The 22,075-nt window shown below is 55.8% G+C and overlaps 2 protein-coding genes across 7 annotated transcripts; both read right to left on the bottom strand.

Annotated features, from left to right (window-relative positions):
* Positions 1-36: 36 nt before the first annotated feature.
* Positions 37-9,191, bottom strand: LOC141740322 (extracellular serine/threonine protein kinase FAM20C-like). 5 transcript variants are annotated; one of them, XM_074578800.1, is made up of 10 exons: positions 6,606-9,188; positions 4,943-5,118; positions 4,777-4,855; positions 4,172-4,263; positions 3,867-4,052; positions 3,375-3,555; positions 3,148-3,257; positions 2,388-2,469; positions 2,184-2,243; positions 37-2,098 (listed from the first exon to the last, which is right to left on the bottom strand). In XM_074578800.1, exons 1-10 carry the CDS (start codon positions 7,082-7,084, stop codon positions 1,864-1,866), a joined length of 1,680 nt encoding a protein of 559 aa, XP_074434901.1. In that variant the 5' UTR covers positions 7,085-9,188; the 3' UTR covers positions 37-1,863. The 5 variants fall into 5 exon arrangements, with proteins under 5 accessions (XP_074434901.1, XP_074434908.1, XP_074434919.1 ...); XM_074578807.1 differs by having other exon boundaries at positions 3,867-3,982; positions 4,171-4,263; positions 6,606-9,183; XM_074578818.1 differs by lacking the exon at positions 4,777-4,855 and having other exon boundaries at positions 4,172-4,216; positions 6,606-9,185.
* Positions 9,192-11,540: 2,349 nt separating this feature from the next.
* On the bottom strand, positions 11,541-16,558 carry DNAL4 (dynein axonemal light chain 4). 2 transcript variants are annotated; one of them, XM_074578850.1, is made up of 4 exons: positions 16,479-16,558; positions 14,880-15,095; positions 13,948-14,031; positions 11,541-12,741 (listed from the first exon to the last, which is right to left on the bottom strand). In XM_074578850.1, the coding sequence occupies exons 2-4, from the start codon at positions 14,949-14,951 to the stop codon at positions 12,577-12,579; spliced, it is 321 nt and encodes a 106-aa protein (XP_074434951.1). In that variant the 5' UTR covers positions 14,952-15,095; positions 16,479-16,558; the 3' UTR covers positions 11,541-12,576. The 2 variants fall into 2 exon arrangements, with proteins under 2 accessions (XP_074434951.1, XP_074434962.1); XM_074578861.1 differs by having other exon boundaries at positions 14,880-15,098; positions 16,479-16,509.
* Positions 16,559-22,075: the final 5,517 nt, after the last annotated feature.

The raw sequence follows: 22,075 nt of genomic DNA, 5'->3' as shown, positions 1-22,075 counted from the left end.
GGGCTCCCGGGCACAGGGCTACGCCCCGGCCCCATTTGGGTTTTGCTGGGGCGGCCGGTTTGCCAGCCCCGGTGGGGTGGGAAATACTCGCCCCCACTCCCGTTTTCCCCCCCCACCACCCCCCACGCACCAGCCGGCACGGCCGAACCCATCCCCGCGGCGTGGGCAGCCCCGCTCGACGCCCCGTGTGCCCACACCGCCTCGACCGGGCAGGCAGGTTCTGCTGGTCCCCGGGCCCGTGGCCGCAGACACCCCGTTACCAGCCCACTCCCTCCACGGGCGGCCGGGCCGGCTCGGCGGGGGGGTGGCTTGCCAGCCAAACCCAGCTGCTCCCGTGGGACCCTGAACACGCGACGGCGCAGCCGGGACCTTGAGCAAACTCGCCGGGCTGAGAAAACAGCCGCCCTCCCACGCCCCGGCTTCTACATCTGACGGCGCCTCATAAAAAGATTTGCCTTGGGCGGGGGGGGGAAGACTCAGGGAGGAAGGAGGGAACCGGCCACCCGTGTCCGGACACAGTCGTGGGGCTGCGTCTGTGGGGCACGGGGTTGGGAACGGCCCTGCCGGCTTTGGATACGGCAATAAAAAGGTGTTTATAGCAAAGGATTAAAAAATATGAAGTGGGCAGAAGGGGAGTAACCTGTTGCAAAACAGCCCCAAAACCTTTTCCTCCCCGCGCCGGGGTTCGGTGCGCAAGCCGGGGCACGGGCCGGAGGACGTGCCACAGCGGGGGGGACACACACACCACAACAAACCCCCATTCAGAGTCCCTGGCCCCGTTGTGTAACACGGACAGATCCTCTTTGTTTCCTTTTTTTTTTTTTCCCTCTTCTTTTTTCTCTCGTTTTTCGAGCCCATTTTTTTGTTCCAGCCTAAATCTCCGCCCGGCTTTTCCAGGGCAGCTCCGTCCCCCGCTGTGCCAGCCGCCCTTTTTCACCCTCTCCTGTGGCTTCCCACGGGTGACCGGCCGGGCTGGGGGACATCTCTCTCCTCCCTGGTGGCACCTTTATCTCTGGCCATTCCGACACCAACCCTGTGCCCCATCCTGGGGACAGTGATAGTGGCCCAAGCCATGGCACCTGCCCTGGCTGACGTAACCCTGCTGTGGATTAACCCCCCCGGGAGGCTCAGGGGATAAGCTGGGTGCTGAGCCACTGGGCACTAAATAGGGTGCACGGCCCTGGGTCAATCCGTCTCCTCCTGAGAGCCACTTTTTTCGGGCAGGGAGGGAGCCAGCGGCAGTTCCTGGGGGATTTAGGGGGATGTTGTGGTGGTGGGGGGGAGTGGGGCTTGTCCCCCCCTTGCTGCACCCCTGGTGCGGAGGCAGTGGTGGCGATGCCAGAGCCGTAGGGAATTTCGGGTGGGCGTGGGAAGAGCTGGGCAGGGATAACCGGCGCGCGGCTGGGAGCTTGTGCCTCAGTTTCCCCACACCGACGGTGGGGAGCCTCAGCTCTCTTTTTGGGGGTCACCAGGGCATTGCCATGCTGGGGAAGGGCGGGGGAAGAATGAGCTTTCCAACTGCTCGAGCTTGGCAGCCCTTGCTGGGGAAAGGCAGGAAAAATCCCTACCCTTTCCTAAAAGGCTTTGGAGGGCTGAAGCGACTCGTGCAGGCACGCAAGGACAGGCCAGGGCTGGGAAAGCAGCCCCGGTGGGGGGGATCTCAGCTCGTGTCTTCCCCACTAGGCCAACATTTTTATTTAAATACCCTCCCCATCCCGGCTATCCTTACAGCCCGCTTTCCCGGTGCATCGCGCCGCTGGCTCCGGTGCCGCCGAAAGCCAATGCCACATGGAGTCAGAGCTGTGTGACGGTCCAAAACACCCCAACCCAGCGGGGTACCGAGTCCCCACCCCCCCACACCCATCACACCCGTGACCCCACATCATCCACCACCACCTCCTCCGGGCGGGCTGCCCCAGCCAGGCAGCGTCCCACCGCCTCCAGCACCTTCCCCAGGCGCCGGTCCAGCGCCCGCAGGTGGGGCTCGGCCAGGACGGGGTCCAGGGGGTCGGTGGCCAGCGCTTCCCGCAGCAGGTCGCTCAGGCGGTAGGGCTGGGTGGCCAGCAGCTGCAGCCGCAGGTAGGTCGACTTCTTGATGCTGATGAAGATGAGGAAGGAGAGGTCTCAGCCTGGGGAGCCTCTCCGCGATGGCAGCTCCCAGGTGGGCGGCCAGAGCCCCTTACCTGCAGCACTGCCGGAGGGGGGCCAGGATGGACAATTCATCGCGTGAGTGCGTGCCGAAGCTGTGGGGGGAAAAGCCCATCGGTGGGCATCAGGGCGGCATCGCCACACGGCTCAGAGCCCAACGCGGGGCGCATTTCGGCAAGACCCGCGGTCTCCCCCCACCCTTGTGCCGGGATTGCTTCCCCCCGACACACACACTTTACCCGCGGCCGTTGTCCAGGTGGAGCAGGAAAGTGTCGTTCCCAAATTTCTCAAAGGTCTCGTAGTGGTGCCGGTCCATGTTGCCTGCGGTGGGGCAACAAATTATCCATCGCGTGGTGGGCCGGGAAGCAGGAGCAGGGACACGGAGCACCCTCCCGGCACGAGACCGAAACACAGAGGCTGGGGAAAAGGGCTGGGGGCACCTCTGAGGTGCCCATCTGCTGGCCGTGGCTGTGGGGGGGACCCGAGAAGAGCCCCCATGGCCTCCAGGCCCCTTCTCATCCCAGCAGCCCCGTGGAGGGACAACAGTGACAAATGGAGCAGAAGTAATGGCAAAGGCACGGCTGGGCGGCTGGGGACGAGGAGACGGGAAGCTCTCCAAGTCAGATGATGGCGGGGGGACAGTGTGGGGAGGAAGGAGCGGCCTCGGGGATGGGAAGAGGCAGCACAAGCCCTGGGGAGCATCACCGACGTCCTCAGCTCTCTGGGTGCTGCATGTGGGAGCTTGCCAGGAGATGCTTCCCGTGCCCGGGATGTTCAGCCGGGATCTTCCCGGCATCTCTCGTCCTTTGGCTTCTGCCCGGGATGTGCCCGAACGGCACAGCCCTTTGCTCTGGTTTTTGGGTAAGAGCACAGCCCTCTGCAGCCTGAGCAACGGTTTGGCCAACAAACCTCGCAGGGGCACGGTACCACGGGGCACAGAGTCCTTTGGGGGACCCGAGGGGCCCCCGCAGCCCCCAGCGCCGGCACGGTGGGGCTCACCCATGAGGAAATCAAGGATCGTCATGTCAATGAGGTCGAGGAGGCGATGGCCCCTGTCATAGGGCGGTGTCTCTCGCACCTGAGCGCAGTAGTTGGGGTTCAGCTCCCACCTGCGGGCAGAGGCCGGGGAGGGGGTACGGGACCGTGAGAGCGGCCGTGGGGCGGCCACCTCCCGTCCCACGGCTCTGCTGCGCCGTGTCCCCCCTGTCCCCTCTGCCCCAGCTCACTCAGCCTTCTTGCTCTTGTGGTAGGAGCGGCGCCAGGGGCTGCGCCAGGAGCGGCGTTTGGCCAAGGTCTTGTCAGGCAGCAGGGCGGCCATGGAGCCCTCCAGCCGGTCCGGCTTGCCACAGAGGGCGTGCTCGGTGGAGCAGTAGTAGGAGCACTCCCCGTAGAAGCAGACGTTGCCCGCTGGCCGTGGGGACAAAGCCAAAGTTGACAAAAAGCAGGAGGGCAGCCAGGCTGCTACCCCCATGCAGGGTGGTCCAGCAAGCGGACAAGTAAGGATGCTCCATGCACCGTGGCCACGTGCCACCAGCAAAGCAATGACAAGGAAAGCCTTGAGGAGCAGAGCCCTGCGGCCGGGGACCAGGCGGGAGCTGGAGCAGTCCCCAAAGGGACAGTTTGCCCCAGCGGAGGAGGAGCCAGGGCAGGAGCAGCTGGCTCCAGATGAGCTCCACATGGGCAGCCACGCAAGAGAATGTATGGCAGTGAGAGCTCACCTGGGGAGATGAAGAAAGTCTTGGCCAGTTTCTTGTCCGTTGTGATGTCGCGAATCTCCTTTGTTATATTGACCAAACGGCCAGAAACTGGGGGAATTCGCCGGAAATCCAGGATCCTGAAACGCAGAACTTGAAACAGTTTCTTGCCAACCCAGACCGGTTTCCACGGCGAGTCATTAAAACCGCCGTAAGACACAGGTATCCCTCGCAATGGGGAGGAAGAGGTGGGATGAAGAAGCAGGTTCTCTCAACAGCCGCTTCACTGTGGCAGGAGGGCAGGGTCAGATGCAAAGCTTGCGCTCACCTGTCCAGGTGGAAGGCTGCAATCTCCGCATTGTGCCGCTCAAAGTCTGAGAAGTAGAAGAAGTCGATGGGTGTCTCCTGGTCCCGGGTCTGCCTGGGAGGAGAGGGGAGGGTGGGGGCGATGGCCAAGGACGGAGCACCCTGATTGTGGGCTTGACTCCAAACCACCCCTCACCTTGTGTCCATGGTGCCACTGGAGACACAACCAGACCCAGTCTCCTCCAGACACTCTCTGCTGGGTGGTATGGTCCCAAATCGCCCAGCCACGTCCCCATGCACCCCACACACACACACTCTTAACCCAAGAGTTGTGAAGCCCTCATGGACTGGAGGGTCCTAGATGGTCCTCATGGACAATCTTCTTCTTTCCACCACTGGAGGTCACTACCCCATCACAAGCTGCGCCCAGCCTGCTGCAAGCACCACTAGGGAAGGCGAGGGGAAGGGGACACACGGCTCGCCTCAATTTTGGGGTGGGGGTGGGCTTGAAGTGAGGGAGCAAACACAGCATTTCTCCATTTCTCCCTCCATGGTCTCCTGTGGCCGCTCCTCGCCACCTAACAGGACCATGCGGGTGGGGTGTGGGGTTGTCCCTGGCTCTACTCACTTCATGGGCTTGAAGAGGGCCTGCCCATAGTTTGGGAACGTCATGATGAGCTTGAGCTGGGTCCCGCCGGACTTCTGGACTGAAATGGGGCACACAGGGATGAGGGAGGCTGGCAGCAGGCAGCAGGGCAGGGGTGCGGGCAGGGGTGCAGGCAGGGAGGTGGTACCCGAGCTGATGATCCTCTGCGTGGCCAAGTCCCGGAGAAGGGTGGGCATCAGGGGGTCCCGGCGGGGGTACAGCTCATAGCGGTTGATGCCGACATGGAATTTGAGCCAGGTGGGGTAGGTGTCGTAGGCCGTCTTCCCTGTCGGGAGGACCGTCTCGGCTTTACTGCTGCTGACCCTGCAGCACGACAGCCACCACCACCCCGACAACAATGACAGCATTTAGTTGGGGTGGGACGGGTCCCACGTCCCCAGGCCCTTCCCAGGATCCAGCACATGGAGGGCGAGGCGGGAAGAAGGCCCAGCACAAGCCCTGGATGGTGGCAAAACCCCCTGCCCCATGGGCCTTCCCTGGGGCTCCTGGCAGCTGGGCTGATCCCACCCACGGCTGGTGGCCAGGGAGACCCGCCAGCACGGCCAGAGGGGGCTCTGTGGCTTCCCCATGGAAAAGCCCTGGGCTGATTCTGCTCCTCTCATCCGTGCCTCTATTCCCCTGCCAGAGCAGTTCGTCTTGTCATATTTCCCAAAGGGATTAGCTCCTGGGAATACAACTGGCTACACGCGCCCATGTGCTCACTGGGGACACACATGCGTCCATAAAACAGGGGTGGAGGATCAAGGGCTTCCCAGCTATCCCCAGCACCGACCTGAACTCCCACCCCCAACATCCAGTTCCCTTTGGATGGGTTTAGCACACACCCCTGATTTCCCTGGGGAGGGTGAGTTTGGGTTAGCAACACCCCTGTTGCTCTGCCTCCTGCAAATTTGCAGTTGGCTGGCATTCAAGGGGAGCTCCTGGGGGGTATCTGCCCCTCCTCTGCACCAGCACCCACCGGCACTGCGATGGGACAGTCCCGCCCAGGGCATCTATAACCCAAATCCACGTCTCTCTCTCTCTAGGAAAATGCTGACTGTGCCCCAGTTTCATCAAATCAGACCCATCTCCCATGGTCATCCATAGGCGAGGTGGTCCTCAGAGACAAGGCAAATACCCATTTGTGGAAACCAGCTCTTAAACCAGCTTTTATTCTCTCCCAATTTTAGCAGGCGCTATGTTTGGAAGGTGTGCTTTCCATAAGGAAGCTGCTACGTGTTATCGACGTTAAAGCTTTTAATATCTTCCCTCCTAATTAGAGGTTAGTAGTCCAGAGATAAAAATAGGCAGCCGGCAATGGTGAGCTCACCGTATGGCTGAGCCTAAAGAGGTCAGGCGATGTCCTGCGAAATGCGGGACAGGAATGGTCTCATGGTTAGAGTAACCTACATTGCAGGCTTTGCATCTCCAACATGTCAGGAGAGGGGGATAAAACTGGATAGAAATCTGGAGCGGGGACTTCCTCATATATATAGAGAGAGAGACCAAAGGCTATTCTGCACTGGGGAAAGAAAGGAGACGAGGAGGTCACCTAAAGGTACCCTACATATTACTGTCAATAATTCGAGTCTGCTTTGGCTTTGCTGTATGCTACAGGCTCCTGGGTAGCAGCCCAGAAATTCGGGGTTAAGAGAAGATTTGAGGCACAAGAAGAGCGTGCTCAGCAATCAGGGCCCCTCCAGGGTAGGATGCTGATCTACGCAGGGAAACGACGTGTTTGGTCCCTGTCGCTTGTCCCCTCAAACACCCATCTCCCCCAAAAGCAAGCCAGGGCTGAGCTCGCTCCTCACCATTCGTCACTCCCGCTGCTGCGCAGGCTGAACTTCTCCATGGGGTTGACAACAAACAGCTTGTCTTTCTCCGTCACCTCTGGGATTGGGATGTTGTAAAGAGGATGATCGAAGAGCGCCGCCAGCTTCGATCCCTCGGTCCTCCCCGCATTCCCCTCTCCGCTCTGTCGCCGGATCCCTGGATCTCCAGCCCTTGTGTGCGGCCCCGCTCCCTGCGGATGGGAGCTTTTCTCCAAAGAGCCATTGCTGCCGCTGAAATCCTGAAGGATTCGCAGGCTCAGCTTTTTGGGGCCGGCCAGCACGGGGCTGCCTGACGGGATGCCTGAGGCTTTCGGTGCTTTCGCATCGCAGCCGCAGGGCCCGGGGGCTGTGGAAAGAGCCAAATCCATCGCCAGGTGCACCAGGAGGGCCAAGAGCAGAAGAAAGAGGAGGGTGATTTTAAATTTCCTTTGGAAAAGCGTTTGGAGCCGGCGCCACATCCTTCCTCCCTTGAGATGCTCAGCAAGGGGTGGGCACCCACCCGGGGCTAATAGAGAGTTGGTGCGGCCACAGCCTCTGGGCAAAACCAGGAGCCAGACGTCTTGGATTTAGAGCATCGCATCCGAAGAGCAGCCGGTGCACAGGTAGAGCCGCAGGAAAGATCTGTCACCGCGGCACCTCGCGGGGTGACACCTCCAGGCCGGCAGCGGGACGGGGTGGGAGGTTGCGGGGGTGTTTATCAGCGCTGATAAGGGGCGAGCTGGCACCGCCAAGGTTAGCGTGAACGGGGCAAGTTCCAAATCAATAGCCACAAGGCTGGCTCGGGGACAGCAATGGCTGTAGATAACCCCTGCGCCATCCTGTCCCTCCGTGCTGTCACCCGCACGGGACTGCAGGACATTTCTTGGTATACAGGGCATTAAAGCGGTTCTGCCACCCAGCACTATGCAGCCCCCTGCCCTGTGTCCATCACACCCGCACACTCGTAATCCAGGAGAATTTTTCTCCTGCTGCTCAGCCAGAGCAATTTTATCACCCCCCCCCATCTATTCAAAATGTTTTGTACACAAACCCCCTTTTCAGAGAACACTCAAATTAGGTAAAACGAAGGGGATGTGAGCATTAGCACCGCTGGGGAGGAGAAAAGTTGGGCTGTCAGCCTAAGGAATGGCTGCCAGGCAGGTGAGGGGCACGGACAGGGATGCTCCCAGGGCCTCTGAAGCAGACAGGGGAGGCGGGCAGGCAGGAGCAGGGATGCTGCCTGCTGCCCCAAGCATCGGCACAGAGGGGCAGCGGGACCCACCGAGTGCCGGGGAAGGGAAGGGCAGCCCATTTTTACAGGAAATTCACTTTTCCAGTGACACCCAGGGACACAGAGCTGGGTTGCGTGGGCAAAAAGAGTTGGTGACTTGTAGGGAGGGAGCTTTGGATTTGTTAAGGGACAGAGAAGCACAGGAACACCCGCAACAAGCCTGGGGGCTTGGGTACAGAGTCCGGAGCGATGTTTTTCCTCTTTTCGATTCCCCAAAGGATGCAGGGGGCACATGAAATACTGTACATCACACGGTCCTTCCTCGCTGTGTGATGTACTAGCAGCCAGCTTGGACATCCTCGCTCCAAGCCAGGGAGGGTATGGCGAGCGGTGGGCAGGAGGGGGTACGCTGGAGCACCCCTCCTCCGTTGCCATCCCTGCACTACCCTCTAACTCGCGCTGCCCTCTCCGCATCATCCTGTGCCGGCTCCATCCGTGCCGGGCTCGGCCCCCTCCCAGGCGGTGCAGCGAGAACGCAGTGTTCCTGGTGTTCTTGGCTCGCCGTGTCCCACGGCGCGACAGTTGCCTGGAAACCGCCTCCGGCTGACACCATCAGCCGCCCCAGATTCAGCCGGCCCCGCGTTCCTTTCCCTGCGCCTTGCTCTAACAAGATGGCCGATGGGAGCTGGGGTGAACGGGGAGGAGGAGGAGGAAAGCTTTCCAACCCGGCTGGCGAGCTCGAAGCCCTGCAGAAGGAGCCGGGCGGAGGGGAGCAGATGGCTTCCCCGGGGAAGGGAACACGGCGTCTTGCTCCGGGAGGTTTGCTGGATCCAGTCCGGACGTACGGTTTGGAAAGAAGGCGCCTAGGAGGGGCTGTAGCTGGAACACAGGATCGTTAGGTCATTGCTTAAGCAAAAAAAAAAAACACCAACAGAAAACATGTGCTAACCGCTTGCATCAAAGGAGCTGGGCTCAGCTCCCGGAGCAGGGCCACAGATTTCTTTATTCCAGAGCCAGCCCTGGGAGAGGGAGGGGAGAGGGAGACCCTCCTTCTTCCAGAGCCCCAGATCAGCTCCAAACCAGGCTCGGGGGGATAGAAACCTCCCTCCCACGTCGTTCCTAGACCCAGATGGGGACAGGGACCCTACGGTCTGAAGCCACCCCACTGGCCGGGAGTCCCATCCCCGGGCTAGGGGAGCTTGCAATCCTAGCCCCCAACCCCGATTTAGCATCCCATTGGGAAGTGGAGGCAGAGGGATCGGGTGGAGCACTCACCACCCTTAGCACTTCAACACTGGCCGGCATTAAATATTAACCAAAAGATTTTTCAGCGAGTCAGGCACGAGCCCGCAGCAACGAGGAAGAGCTGCAGAGCTTCAAAGCCTGCCCCGACTGCCTGACAGCATCTCCACGTACCCCGTTGCCATGACATCATCGCAGAGAAGCGGTTGAGTTTGCACCTCTTTCTTCCTGTCTCCCTCCCCCGCCACCCCCCCCTCTCCCAAGCTCTTCCTCCATCTTCCCATCGCTTTCCCCTCTTCCCAGCGGGTTCCAGTCACCCTTGGGCGCGGAGGAGGAGCCCTACATCCGAGGACATTTCCACTGCTGGCACCCAGTCAGGACTCCCCGGCAGCTGATAATGATGTTGCCCATCACCCCTCAGCGGGGAGGGATGAAGTCATGAAGCACAGCCATCGGAGCTGCTATCGCAGCTTTCCGGGCCAGGAGGATAGAAAGGGTCGTATCGGCTGGCACCGATGAATCACTCCGCGTTTTTCATCTCCTTTTCTACATCTGACTCAGCCTGGTGCTTTGATGGGTAATGGCAGCCATTTGCAGGGGGCAAGAAATGAGAGGGAGAGAAGAACACAATAGCAAGCCACCTGTTGCAAACTTCCCCAGCTTTCTGCTGAAAATTTGGAAGGTAAAAATCCTTTGGCGAGAGATTGCAGTTTTATAGTCAAAAGCAGATAGGCCCTAGAGGCTCCAAAAGCGTCAGCTGCAGAGGGGTCTCTTGCAGGAAAACACAGGACAAGGGACCATCTCTGATCTATGAACCATACTCCCCTGAAAGTCACGGGCGCGCCCGAAAATGTGCCAGTTCCACAGGAAAAGCAGGACGAAAGTCTTTCTTCTAACACACATGGGCCAGAACGCTTGCCTGGGAGCAGGGGCCTTGACAGGCACAGCTGAATTTTGGGAAGCTGAGGTTAGTGCTTTCGCGTAGAGTGCCGATGACGGGCACGCAAACTAGCTAAGACAGGTTTGGCTTCTTGGTGGTGAGTTCTTGTGGGAAAGCTGTTACCCTTGGAAACAAAAATAGCCCGCCGCTCTCCTGCGAGCCACCTTGCGCTTACCTTGGGGGAGGTACAGTGTGGGAGCTGACTCGCTGCAAATTCACACCTAGCTCACCTCAATCTGTTTGCACCCTCGTGCTTCGAGAAGGCTGGGGAGCTGGTCAACGTTCACCCATCGCCGAGGCAGGTCACAGAGACATTAGCTTTGGTCAGCTGGTGGCCAAAGAGATAACAGATTGGCAGTGAGGCCAAAAGATTGTGTGCTGAGGTAAGAGCTCCCTATGATCACCTGCAGGTCACCACGACCCTGCAGAGATGCCCATGACCAGCGTGTCTGTGCATATGCACACAGCAGTTAATTATTCATTAGCATGAAAGGGGCATGATTAAAGAGACTATGGTATGGCTGGAGGTATCATCATGCTCCAATGCTGGGCATTCCAAAGACTCTGGCTTTACCTTTTCCCCTGAACCGAGAGGAGAAAGTAAGTTGTGGAAGAGAAAAATAATCTTTTCCACCTGCCAGCTGCAGAAAGCGCCAGTCAACAGTGCTGTATCTTCACGTAAAGGCAGCCAGCTGGAGTGAGACAGAGCAACCACACCAAGAGACAGCTCAAAGGATTTGGACCCTTCTACACCACACAGGGCAGGTATCATGGTACCAACTACCTTATGATACCAGTTACGTGTGTCCCCACCCACCTTGCAATTCCCTTCCACCTGATCAATAAGGAATTATGCAAGAGGACAGTGGGCCCAACCAGCACAGGCGGTCTAAATTTGAAATAATTTCTAGTTGTCTTCACATTACTCTAATTTCTGGCTTACAGGAGAGCTTCTGACATGATGAAATGGAGGAAGGATATCTCTAGCATCACACTGAGGTTCAGAGAAGGAACAAAAGGCATTGTAAGACCCTCCACCAGTTTGATCCACCGCAGGCACTAATGCAGAAAGGTCCTTTGGAATTGAACTAGGGAGTAGAGTGTGGCCTCTCATAAAACACGAGGTGTCAATGGTACTGCTGGCAATGTTCTGAGAGGAAAGTCTGAAAACTCAAGGAAGCCACAAATGCAAGACCCTGAAGGTCAGAGCAGAGCCACACTGGCTGGGCAGAGGACACGGGTACCCTCCTTTGCTGCTACTGCTTGGATAGCTGTATGGATTGAGGACTTCAGCCAGTAGCACTGTGGGCCTGGCAACCTTCCTCAGCATTGTGGCTTGCACTGGTGAAAGGAACTGAACAGGGAGGATGAGAGCGTGTCTCGTACCAAGTCACCTGGGAAACATGCCGGATGGAGACCTGTCACTGCCCTCCACCTGAACTACACCATTGCTTGCTTACTCCCATGTTTCCTGAACTACTTTTCCTTCTCGTCCTCTACTTTGGGATTTTCATTTTAGAACACACAGAGAAAAGGACATTTTACTAAATTTTTATTGTAAAAACACGGTTCCCCAGATTTATATAAATATGCCATATACGTAACATACAATTACGTTCATTCCGTCCTCCAACATTGACAGCTTTAGAAAAAAGAAACAGGCAAAAAGAACGCTAGTCCAAAAAGACGTGAGGTTTCTGATGACCAAGTGATATCTCACATGGAGCCTCCTTCCTCTGCCAGCCTCCAAACAAGATGCTGAGAGTACACAGCACTTGCAACACCCCCAAAAACTGACAGGGAGGCATTCGAGCCTTATGAATAGTTCTCACCCACTCCCCAGGCGTCGTCAGCCGCCCGTGTTTTCATGCTATCTCAGTGTGCAGTGGGTGAGAAAGGAGGGGGCAGTTTGCATAGCAACCTCCTACACCCAGGCAGCTCAGCTGTTGTACCCTCCCCAAAAGACGCGGGGAAGGGCAAGCCAAGTCTGCTTCCCTGTGGCTAACACCTCCACGGGCAGCCCGAAATGAGACCCTTGGCACCGCCAGTTCTGTACGGAATCTTAGAAGGGTGGGGGAAGAAGGTGTTCTTGGCATTCAGAGAGCGGAGAGACAGGTGCTGGTCAGAGCCATAACACACAGTAGTGGAGAAGGCAGAGAAGAGAGGACACGACGTGGAACAAGTGGGAGGGAAAAAACCAACACAGGGCTAGATAGAACGTTTTCTCTTTCGCTTCCCCCTCCTAGCGCTGCTGTACGGCTCCGCAGCATGTTGTGAGGTTACCTGTTCCCCACCTCCTTCCTGCTTCGGCTCAAACACCGAGGAAAGAGCCACAGACAGATGAGAAATCCCACGAGCAAGGACAGGACTGCTTAGCAAGTTTATACGCACACACACACCAACTATATGTATCCCACGTAACCGTTACATCAGTACAAAAAAAAAATAATCTTGACGTTTAACTATTAAAAATAAAGCCCCACCTCCAGATTGTACAAAACCTGTTAAGAGAAGGAAGAAATCTCTTGTATGCAGCAAGTCTGGGACCCGGACAGACGTCAGGAGCACTTCCAGACACACACAGCCAGGCTGCCACCAAAGAACATGTACAGCAGATTCTTCACCTCATGAGTGATCTCAAAGCCAAAGCCTTCCCCAATCACCACATGCCAGGAGGACCCAAATTTCTTGTCCATCATCTCTTTGATCATCTTGGCAGCGCTCTGGAGAATGTAAGGAGGAGAGTGTAGGGTGAGACAGAGCAAGCAGTGAGTTTTTATGCAAACATCCCCCTAGTCATCTTCTCTCTTTAATAGACTGCTCAAGCCATGGGCAACAGGTACAGCAGCTGCACTGCAGGAACCAGGAGCTCCCCAGAGCTGCGCTCAAGGGTAAAACAGGTCTCTCTGCTTTCAGCAGCCTTCAACACAGCAGCTAGGAGAAATTAAAGTTGAACTGCATCTAGCAATCACTTCTCTTATTCACAGTCTGAAGCAAGAGTTCTGGTTTAGATGCTGATGGAGCTATGCTGGGTGCAGCGAGTGTGAGAGGAGATTCAGGTCACTAAGCTGCAGCTATTTTTACAGGAGTCCATTTTTTTTTCTCCAGCTAATTACCAAAACACTGAAACTAGGCTGACTTTTAAAAGGCTCTCTTCTTCCAGATCACACCCTGCTTGATCTAAAAAAGGAGAGAGGAAGATTTTGCAGTGACATGTGGTGTTATCAAGCAGGATGGGACAGAAGCAATCTCTGGCTTCATAGCTTTGCCTTGCTCCAACACAACACTGCTCCAGCAACAAGCAGTCTGTGCCCTGCCCATGGAGCCACGTGTGTTCTCCTCTTTGGCTCTCAAAGCTAAGGGCAACCTTTCCAAAAACCATAACTTCTGCATCACCCCTCATTTATATGGTCTCCGTAATTTCATTCAAGAGGCTGAAAGCTAAGAGGGAAGACTTAACAGACTGTACTTGAAGGTTCGAAGACTTTCACATACTCATCCCCAAAACAAGAGCCTCTTCCCCACTCTGGTGGGGATGACCTTGCTCCACACTGAAGAACAGATGGGAAGGGCCTGTCTCCACAGAGCTCTGAACCAAGCCCTCAGGACGCAGGGCATTTTATGAACAGAGTGGAAGCATGTCGCAGGCAAGGCAGGATGAGGAAGGAGGTAAGGTTTGGGATGCAGCATCGCTACTAATCTCTGCTTCCTGCAAGAACGCAAAGGGCTATTATAGATCTTGCTGACAAAGGGAACTGAATTTGAGATTTAGCCAAGCTCTTTGCTGCCTTCTATCCTTGCTCTCTGCAGAAAGAGAGTCACAGGATGTCAGGAACTGACTCCACTCTGCCCACACCCTTAGCCCTGCTCCTGCAGGTTCTCTGAGCTGCAGCAACTGAAGGCTGGCCATTTTGGGATTTGGCTAGTACCTCGTTGTTGGTAGCATATTTCTCACACGCCGTGACACACAGCTCCATGGCCTCTACACGCATCTCCTCCGGCATGTCTGTATGCTGGCAAGAGCAAACAAACAAGAAGAACTAAGCAGAAAAATAAGAGCTAGACACAAGACAACAGTAAGGAACCCTTACTTTTGCACAGGCTATAGCGGGAGCCTAGACTGCTGGGCATGGGCAAAAGGCAGCTAGTCCCTGTGATTTTTAACACTTGCTTCAAGGTGGGGGGCATCACCAGCAACACGGGCTTGTCCGTACACCAAGCATTTCCAGTGTTTCAGAGAAGGGTAAATATGAAAACAGCTTATTGCATTACAAGTGATCCATTCGTTCCTTTGTCCCAGCCAATGCAGAATTCTTCTCTACCTAACATTAAGACTAGCACTAAGTAAGCACAGCTTAAAGGAGGAGATAAATACATATGTCAGTTTTTCTGTTCTAAGATTAAGGGAAAGTACGTTAATACTGCTCAACCACAGTCCTTAATTATTGCTATAAGCATAACCGAGAATTCTAAATTACACAGCCTTTTCTTCCTCTTCTGCTATCTGGCTGGCTAACAAGACCTTTTACTTCAGCTCCCATAGGAAAAAAAGCAAGCTGCATCCAGAACACAGGAAAGGACTCCAAAGGCAGCATCTTCATTCTGTTAGACATAGATCACTTTGCCCCAGGCTTCCCCTGGCTGATGGGGGAACAATGATGATAATAAATTTCCCTGACAGAGGTCAGGGACAGGGAGAAACCAGCAGTGACAACCAGGACCCCTCCACAGGACCACCAGTACACACATTCTCACAGCAACAACTCTGTGGGAGAAATGCTAGTTTAGAAGGTTGCTAAGAACAAAGGTAGAATTTTATATCTGTAGCACTGGTAAATACATAATCCAGCCCTCTTCTTACCCTAATCAGTGGAAAGCTGTGAAGTCTTTTATAGTCAGCCTCCTCTTTTTTCCCCTCCCCGGTGTCTGCCATGGTCCTTCCACAGTGACCCCGGGAAGGGGCGGAGGGGCTGCGTGGAGTTCAGCAAGGTGCTGCGGCACAAACAGCCGAGAGGAACACGGCTCTGTGAACACGGGCAGAGCAGCTTCAGCAGAAGGGGAAATGGCTCACAGGACACTGCTTGAACAAAAACAAACACAGGAAAGAGAAAGAAAGTTTTGAATTAAAATGCAAGGCCAATAAAACCGTTATGAGAATATTGTCCCATCTCAGTTGCTTGCTATTTCTCAGTACCATCTTTACACACCACACACTTAGAGTGTTATCTTACAGACTATTAATGCAAACAAATCAAAAAAATGTATCCCTTTCCATAAACGAGGCTTCAAGAGCACAGCACTTCCCAGAAGCACCAATTGAGCTTGAGGGAAGAGCCAAGTGAGGGTACAGCTTTTGACAAGGGAGGAGAGAACAATGCATCAGCCACTATATCTATTGATTAATTCCAAAAGGATTTTCCCAGGACACTATTATCCATGAGGGTTTCAAACTGCGCATGACAAGCAAAGGGTAAGAGTATTTTAGGAACAGGATCAATGTACGTGTCTGGACGGAAATGTTTAATGGGAACATCTTGGTCTGGTTTGTGCACTTGCTCCTCACATCCCCAAGCATTTGTCAGCTGGGGAGGACCATACGGGAAAACACTGGACCATGCCTGTGGGCATAATTAACGAAGTAGCTTCTGGGACAATGCAGAGGAACAGCACTGTCTGACTGGCAGATTCAGAACATTTCACCGTCATCTTCCCTCTGGTTCTCTCACCCAGAACAAAGCACCTTCCTTTCTTACCCAGAGGAAGCAAGGGTGACCCCATATTAAAGGGAAAACAAAAAAAACCCCACAGTGTCAGGCAACACCACACAGGCCAAGCATTTATGCCAAGTGTGTAGAGCTGCTGGCTAAAGCACCAAGGCTAACTGACTACAAGCTCTCACACAAAGGACCGTGGGACCTTTAGATGTCCCCATCACAACCTCCACAGGACAGAACAGCCACTTGGCTGGCACCAGCCTCCCACAGCGGGACAAACCCCGGGACCCACTTTCAATACCCAGCTTTTAACAGAGACGTGCCCGGGGCCACAGACCGAGGCAGGTCGCCGGGGGCTGCCCCACGGGCCGGCGGCGGTTTCCCCGGGGAGGAGCAGCCGACGGGCGGCTGCACCGGTTAAAAGACAGGACAGGGAAGCGGCCTGGGGGCAGCCCGCCAGCCGTGTGTCCGGAAAAGCACGCCACAGCCCCGGCGGCGGGAGGGGGAGCAGCCCGGATCGGAGCCACCGGGGCAGGGGGGCCCCTCCGTGCCCGGCGCAGCACCACCCAGGCGTGCGGGGTGGCAGCAGAACACGGTCCGAGCAGGCCTCACACCCGAAGCAGCCCACTCACGCCGACCCGCCGCCCTCAGCCCCATGAGACGGGAAGGGAGGAGGGGAGAACTCGGCAAGCGGCCTCAGACGCGGCAGGGGCAAGGGGACGAAGGGGCTCCGGGCACGGCCTCACCTCCACCGCCGCCGCGGCCCGCACCACCGCCCCAGCGCCGGTTGCTAAGGAAGAGCAGTGCTTGTCGTAGCAACCGGCGCAGGAAGTCCCACCTACCTCGCCGTCCATTGGCTGTGAGCACGCCGCCCGGCGCGTCTGATTGGTGGTCTGCCTTGCCGGCTACCGCGCGGGGGCTTGTGGGCGGTGGCGGGGGGCTCGTTTTGCGTCGACTTCCACTCCGGTTCGGTGTCCCCGTGAGGGTGGCGGCGCTCGCGGCTCGCTGCCCCTGCCAGGAGGGAGCGGGGGGAGCGCCTGGGGCCGGGGAGGGGCCGGCAGCACCGCGGAGGGGCCTCGTTAAACACCCTTGCTGTGGAAAGACCCGCGGAAAAGCTCGCGGCCGCGGTCCTGCGTGGCCGCGGGAGCCACAGCTGCCCTGTGAGTGCCAGGCCCGGCCCTATGCGCTTCCCCTCCGTGGGACGGCTCCGGGGCTGGCTCGGGAGCTGCTGGGAGGGGAAGGCCGTCTCCTGGCAGCCAGGAGGAGCCATGTCTCCCCTGGCCTGAGCTTGGAAAAGGGGCTTCCATGAGGCTCCCGGCCTTCCCATCCTTTCCATGTGAAGGTTTCTGGGTGGGTTTCGGCTAGGCAGGCTTCAGCAACAGGCTCGGAGCCGCACACACAGCCAAACTGCCTGGTATCTGGAGACTTAATATTTTTCTGACTTAAAACCCCTTTGAGGCCTAGTTCTACCTTTCGGCTTAAACAGCAAGGATATTGCTCCAGTATGGAGCAATTTTGACAGGCTGAGAGAGTTGGGGTTGTTCAGCCTGGAGAAGAGAAGGCTCTGAGGAGACCTTATAGCAGCCTTCCAGTACCTAAAGGGGGCCTACAGAAAGGATGGGGAGGGACTCTTTATCAGCGAGTGTAGTGATAGGATGAGGGGTAACGGCTTCAGACTGAAAGAGGGAGATTTAGATTGGATATTAGGATGAAATTCTTTACTGTGAGGGTGGTGAGGCACTGGAACAGGTTGCCCAGAGAGGCTGTGGATGCCCCAGCCATGGAAGTGTTCAAGGCCAGGCTGGATGGGGCTTTGAGCAGCCTGGTCCAGTGGGAGGTGTCCCTGCCCATGGCAGGGGGGTTGGAACTAGATGATCTTTAAGGTCCCACCCAACCCGAACCATTCTGTGAATATGGGACAATTCAGGGATTTTTAATGTGTTTTCATTGAATGGGAGAGGCAACCACTCATGTTTGCATGTTGATGCAACTGGAAAGGAGAAAATGACCCCAGGAGGGGGGGGATAGGTCATGGTTTTGCAAGCAGCTCCTGTAACACTAACCTCCATCCTCATGGATGGAGGCCCATCGGCCCCTTCCCACCCTCCGTGTCCTTTATGTCTGTAATGTCTGTTTGCTTTGAGGTTTTCCTTGTCTCTCAGCTCTCTAGGAAACCTGCGTTGTCCCTGCATCCTGCTGGCCAAACACTGATTGCATCTAAATCAGGGCTTGAACAGTTTCCTGGAGGTCTAGGATTGTATTTGTCTGAAATAAATACTGGTGGAGAAGCAGCAAGCTCCAGGATAATATCGAGGGGAAAGACTTCTGTGCAAAGCCCTGGCTGCTGGGCGTGATGCCTGGGTTTACATCAGGGCCCATCCTTGTCCAGGGTCAGACCTTCTGTGCGGTCTTCTGGCTGGCGTGTATTTGAAGCATCCTCATTGCTGGCTGTCTGCTGAAAGACGAATTGCTTTCTAGCTGTCTGAGAAGGAAAAGAGTGGGGGAGGAACAAGCTGGGCACTCTTCTGCCCCTGCCAGCTTGTGAAGAAGTCTTCATCCCTCACCATATTCTCCTATAGCTGTAGGGAGGACATCATGTTGCCTCTTTCGCTGGTGTAGCAATGAATCAGACCTCCTGGTTGTCATTTGCCTGACAAAGCAGTGGTGGAAGCGGTGGAGCCGTCTCTGGGCTCAGAAAGACAATGTTGCAGCGATCATTTGTCTTTCTCTTTGCCTTCGCTGCCGCTGGTGACAGGAATGAAGCACTGCCTCCTGTCCCCCTCGTCCTCCTGCCGCTCCTACCTCCTGCGCCGATTCCTTCTCCTTCCTCCTTTCGGCAAGCATCGGTCTCTTCCAACAACGCAGGCACGGAGCTAAAATTGTCAAGAGACAGATAAAAGCTGGGAGATCATGCTTTTTTTTTTTTTTCAGGGGAGATAATTAGGAGTAGAACCTCTGTGAGCAAGAAGGTCTTTCCATCATCATTACTTTATCTCCAGGCAGCTACTCTAATCTCTCTGGGGACACAGCACTTTCAAGCATCGTATTCTTGCTGTGGTTTTTTTAGTGCTTGAATCCCTATGTAGTTCACCCACTTTTGCTACTAAGCAGCAAGTCAGCGCGAGCTGGTGTGTTTGTGTGCGTATGCCTCTGTTCACGTGTGTGGGGGGGGAGCACGCATGCGTGTGCGATTCTGGGTTCAATTAAATGTGCTTTGGTTTTGATCAATGTGTCCCCAGGGAGTGTTTCCCTCGGGAAATGCTGGGACTGGTTGTAAGGATTATTCACCGGCAGCTCCTAGGTGAAAAGCTAAGGAAAAATGGCCAAACCCCTAACTGCAGAGGGCTCAAAGTTAGGAATGCTATATTTTTTTGTGATTGTGGTGGGTGATACAGCGGGGCTGCAAGGTTGAAATGCCTCCTGAGGAAGGAGAGCATCCTGCTGGCCTGTCCTCATCTGCCATGGCTTAGCAGAATGCAGGCAGCTTCATTTCTTGGCCCTTGGGTGCAGGGTTTCCTGCAAGCTGCCTCTCTACAACATCACAAGCCAGTCAAAACCTTGTTGGGTCCCTTAGCTGCTAGCCCCAAAGGCAGATATGCAGCTGGCTTCACGTCACCTGGTCTTCAGTTTCTATACTGAGTGATGAGGAGCCCATCTGTAGGTGAAGGCAAGTCCAGAGCAAGGGTCCGATTCGCCCCTCTGGATCTGTGAGGAAACACAACAGTTACTCTGCTCTGGCTGGTCTTTTCTTATTCACCACTAATTGCAGGTGGAAACTCTTTCAGCCCTTTGCCTTCGGCAGACATGGTGAAATGCATTAAAACAAAGAAGTGCCATTTGCCATCTGATATTAAATTGTGTTGTACTCATTAGCTGAGAAACAGAAATGTAACTGCTGGCTGCAAAATACATATATGTATAGTATATGTCTATATACACCACCCCTTGCATTCTTTTAGCCATCTCCATCGCTGATGGAAGGAGGATGGACGCAGGCTGACTCCTCGGCAGGCAGAGGGGATCCGCAGACTCTCTCTGTCCAAGTTTTGGGCCCCCCACCCCACATCATCCCCACGGGCAGCAGGTTGGAGATAGCTGTCCTGCCTGTCGGCCGCAGCCCAGGGACTGGGCACTGCTCCACACCGCCTTGGGTGGTACCGGAGGACCTGGGCTGGGGACGTGGGGCATGCTGAGGTCTGTCCTGCAGCTGCCCTGGGGTGGGTTAAGATGGTTGTGGCTCTCTGGAGGCAGGAGGAGTGCTCAGGAGGCCCCATGGGAATGTTGAAGCTGCATTTTGCTGGGATCAGAGCCCCATCACGTTGCATTGAGCTGAGGGAAGGCAGAGACGGGGATGCTGGTGTGTGGGAACGTGTGGCAGCTGAAAGCAGCCAAGCCCTCTTCTCCGGAGGAGAGAGGAACCTGCTTTGGACAGCTAGATCCCCATGTCTGCTGGGCAAGGCAGTGCCCCACGCATGATCGCTTAGCTGCTACCTCAGGTAATGGTGCTGCTGCAGTGCCAGCAGCCATGCGGGGGCCGTTCCTGTGCCAGATGCTCTGGAAGCATGGCACGTTCCCCGTGCAAACACCGCACGAGCCTTAATGAGCCTGCCTGGCTCCGGGAGGGAGCGGAAGAGGCTCCTGGCAGGATGGAGAGGTGCGGGGAGGCAATTAAGGCAGTCTCCCATTGCTAGGGCAGCACTGGTAACGGGGGTTCGGAAGTGTCACCTCCCCAGGGATGAAGAACAGGCTGTCTTGACCTGTTTCAGGGGGACTGGGAGGTTGACGTGGCAGAACTGCAACCTGCGAGCCCTAAGCTGAGGCTGTGGCTGTCGGGGAGCACAGGAGCTCCCCAAAGCCCCCCCTGAGGCATGTCCCCAGGGAGGCAGAGCCTGCACCGCTGGCAGTGCCCTCTGGAAAGCTGGGTAAGGGCTGGAGGAGTTTGGGAATTGCAGTGTTTTCTTCTCAAACCCTATAATTAATAGCTGTCAGGCCTGAAGGTTTCCAGTTGCCCTGTTTGACCTGGTCTTCTTGTTCACTGCAGGACCAAGCCCTTTTTGGCAGGGGTTGTTTGAGTCTGGCTAAGCCCTTGGCGCATGGGAAGCCCTGCAGCAGCAAGTCTCACGGATTAGGAGGGGAAATAGCAGCCCCTTTCTGCCCCTCGAAATGTGTTAACAACCCCTCGGTGGGGGAATCGAGGAGAGCATACAGATGGTCTTCATTGCATCCGTCCGTCTGTCTGTCCCACCATCTCCTCTTATGCCACCCCCCGGTGAACCACCGTAGCCCAACGGTGCCTCTGCTCTGCCCACATCTTGGGTTTCCTCCATTTCTTTCCCTCTTTTATTTTTTCCCCCTCCCATCTTAGGTATCTGGACACAGCACAGTGTCCCAGCTGAGTGCACCTACCCCAACCACAAAAACTTCTCTGCACCCTTGTTAAAAATTTCCTTCTTTAACCTCCCCTAAAGGGTGACTTTGTTGTTCTTTGTCTCTTCTGCATGCGGCATGTTGTTTTCCAACCAGCTGCCCTTAGAGAGAAGCGGGGCTTCTCCTGAGTGCTCTTGGTTAATTTAGAAGCAAGCAATATGTCTAAATCATTGTAATTACTCCTTCCAGCCAGCAACGCCATTGATTTGTTGTCTCCTCCACCTTTTAAGCCCTGTCGCAGGTTTGCAGCTCTTGCAAGGCTCGGCTTACCAAAAACAAATGGGCCTTTCTTGCTCTCCTCCTCCCCAGACGGGTGAGAAGCAGCCGCTGCTTCCTGCAGAGAGTCAGGGCAGGATGGAAATCAAATATTTATTCCTACTCTTGATTTTCTGTCTCCCAACCAGTTTCTAATCTCCCCGTAATGCCTTCGGTTCCTGAAGAGCATTATACAGATTTTGCTGTAAGCTTTTAAAATGTCTGGATAAATTATATCAAATTTTCCTGCGTCCTCCCTGGTCTGCCCAACTGGCTGTGACCCTCTGGAGGGAGAGGAGGTTGCCCTGCAGAAGCCATGCCACCGGGCTCCCCCCATTCTTCCATCCCAGAAGTGACAGATCTGTGTGTCCCAGGGACATGGCTGGGGTTGGGATTGCGACAGCATAGTCTGGCGGGGAGGCGGAGGGCAGCACCCAAGTCCCTGCCCAAGCATCTCCTGGTCTCCCTTTGGTTCTGCTTTTCCAAGGGAGAGAGCTCACACAGATTTTGGCGTGGGCTGGGTTTCCGGGCTCCGGAGGAACAGGTTTTATACCAATACCCTACACCAGTGGCCAGGCTGTTTCCATCCTCGTTCATCCTCCTGCAGATCTTCTGCCTTGGCCGGCAGCCCCAAAAGTGCTCTAGTAGGGCTCCTGCAGTT

The sequence above is a fragment of the Larus michahellis genome, chromosome 1 (assembly GCF_964199755.1).
Source record: "Larus michahellis chromosome 1, bLarMic1.1, whole genome shotgun sequence".
Classification (NCBI taxonomy): Eukaryota; Metazoa; Chordata; class Aves; order Charadriiformes; family Laridae; genus Larus; species Larus michahellis.
The sequence above is the reverse complement of the archived record's forward strand: the minus strand, read 5'-3'. Positions and strand labels throughout refer to the sequence as shown.

Bases quoted from the DNA above. Each gene is read 5' to 3' on its own strand.
- DNAL4 (XM_074578850.1), bottom strand. From the start codon at position 14,951: ATGGCAGACACCGGGGAGGGGAAAAAAGAGGAGGCTGACTATAAAAGA. The intron at 14,032-14,879 runs GTAAGAAGAGGG...TGCTCTTGCCAG, and splicing joins ACAGCTTTCCACTGATTAGG to CATACAGACATGCCGGAGGA. The intron at 12,742-13,947 runs GTACTAGCCAAA...TACATTCTCCAG, and splicing joins AATATGCTACCAACAACGAG to AGCGCTGCCAAGATGATCAA.
- LOC141740322 (XM_074578800.1), bottom strand. From the start codon at position 7,084: ATGTGGCGCCGGCTCCAAACGCTTTTCCAAAGGAAATTTAAAATCACC. The intron at 4,053-4,171 runs GGTGAGCGCAAG...CTGTGTCTTACG, and splicing joins TGCAGCCTTCCACCTGGACA to GCGGTTTTAATGACTCGCCG. The intron at 3,258-3,374 runs GTGAGCTGGGGC...CTCTGCCCGCAG, and splicing joins CACAAGAGCAAGAAGGCTGA to GTGGGAGCTGAACCCCAACT.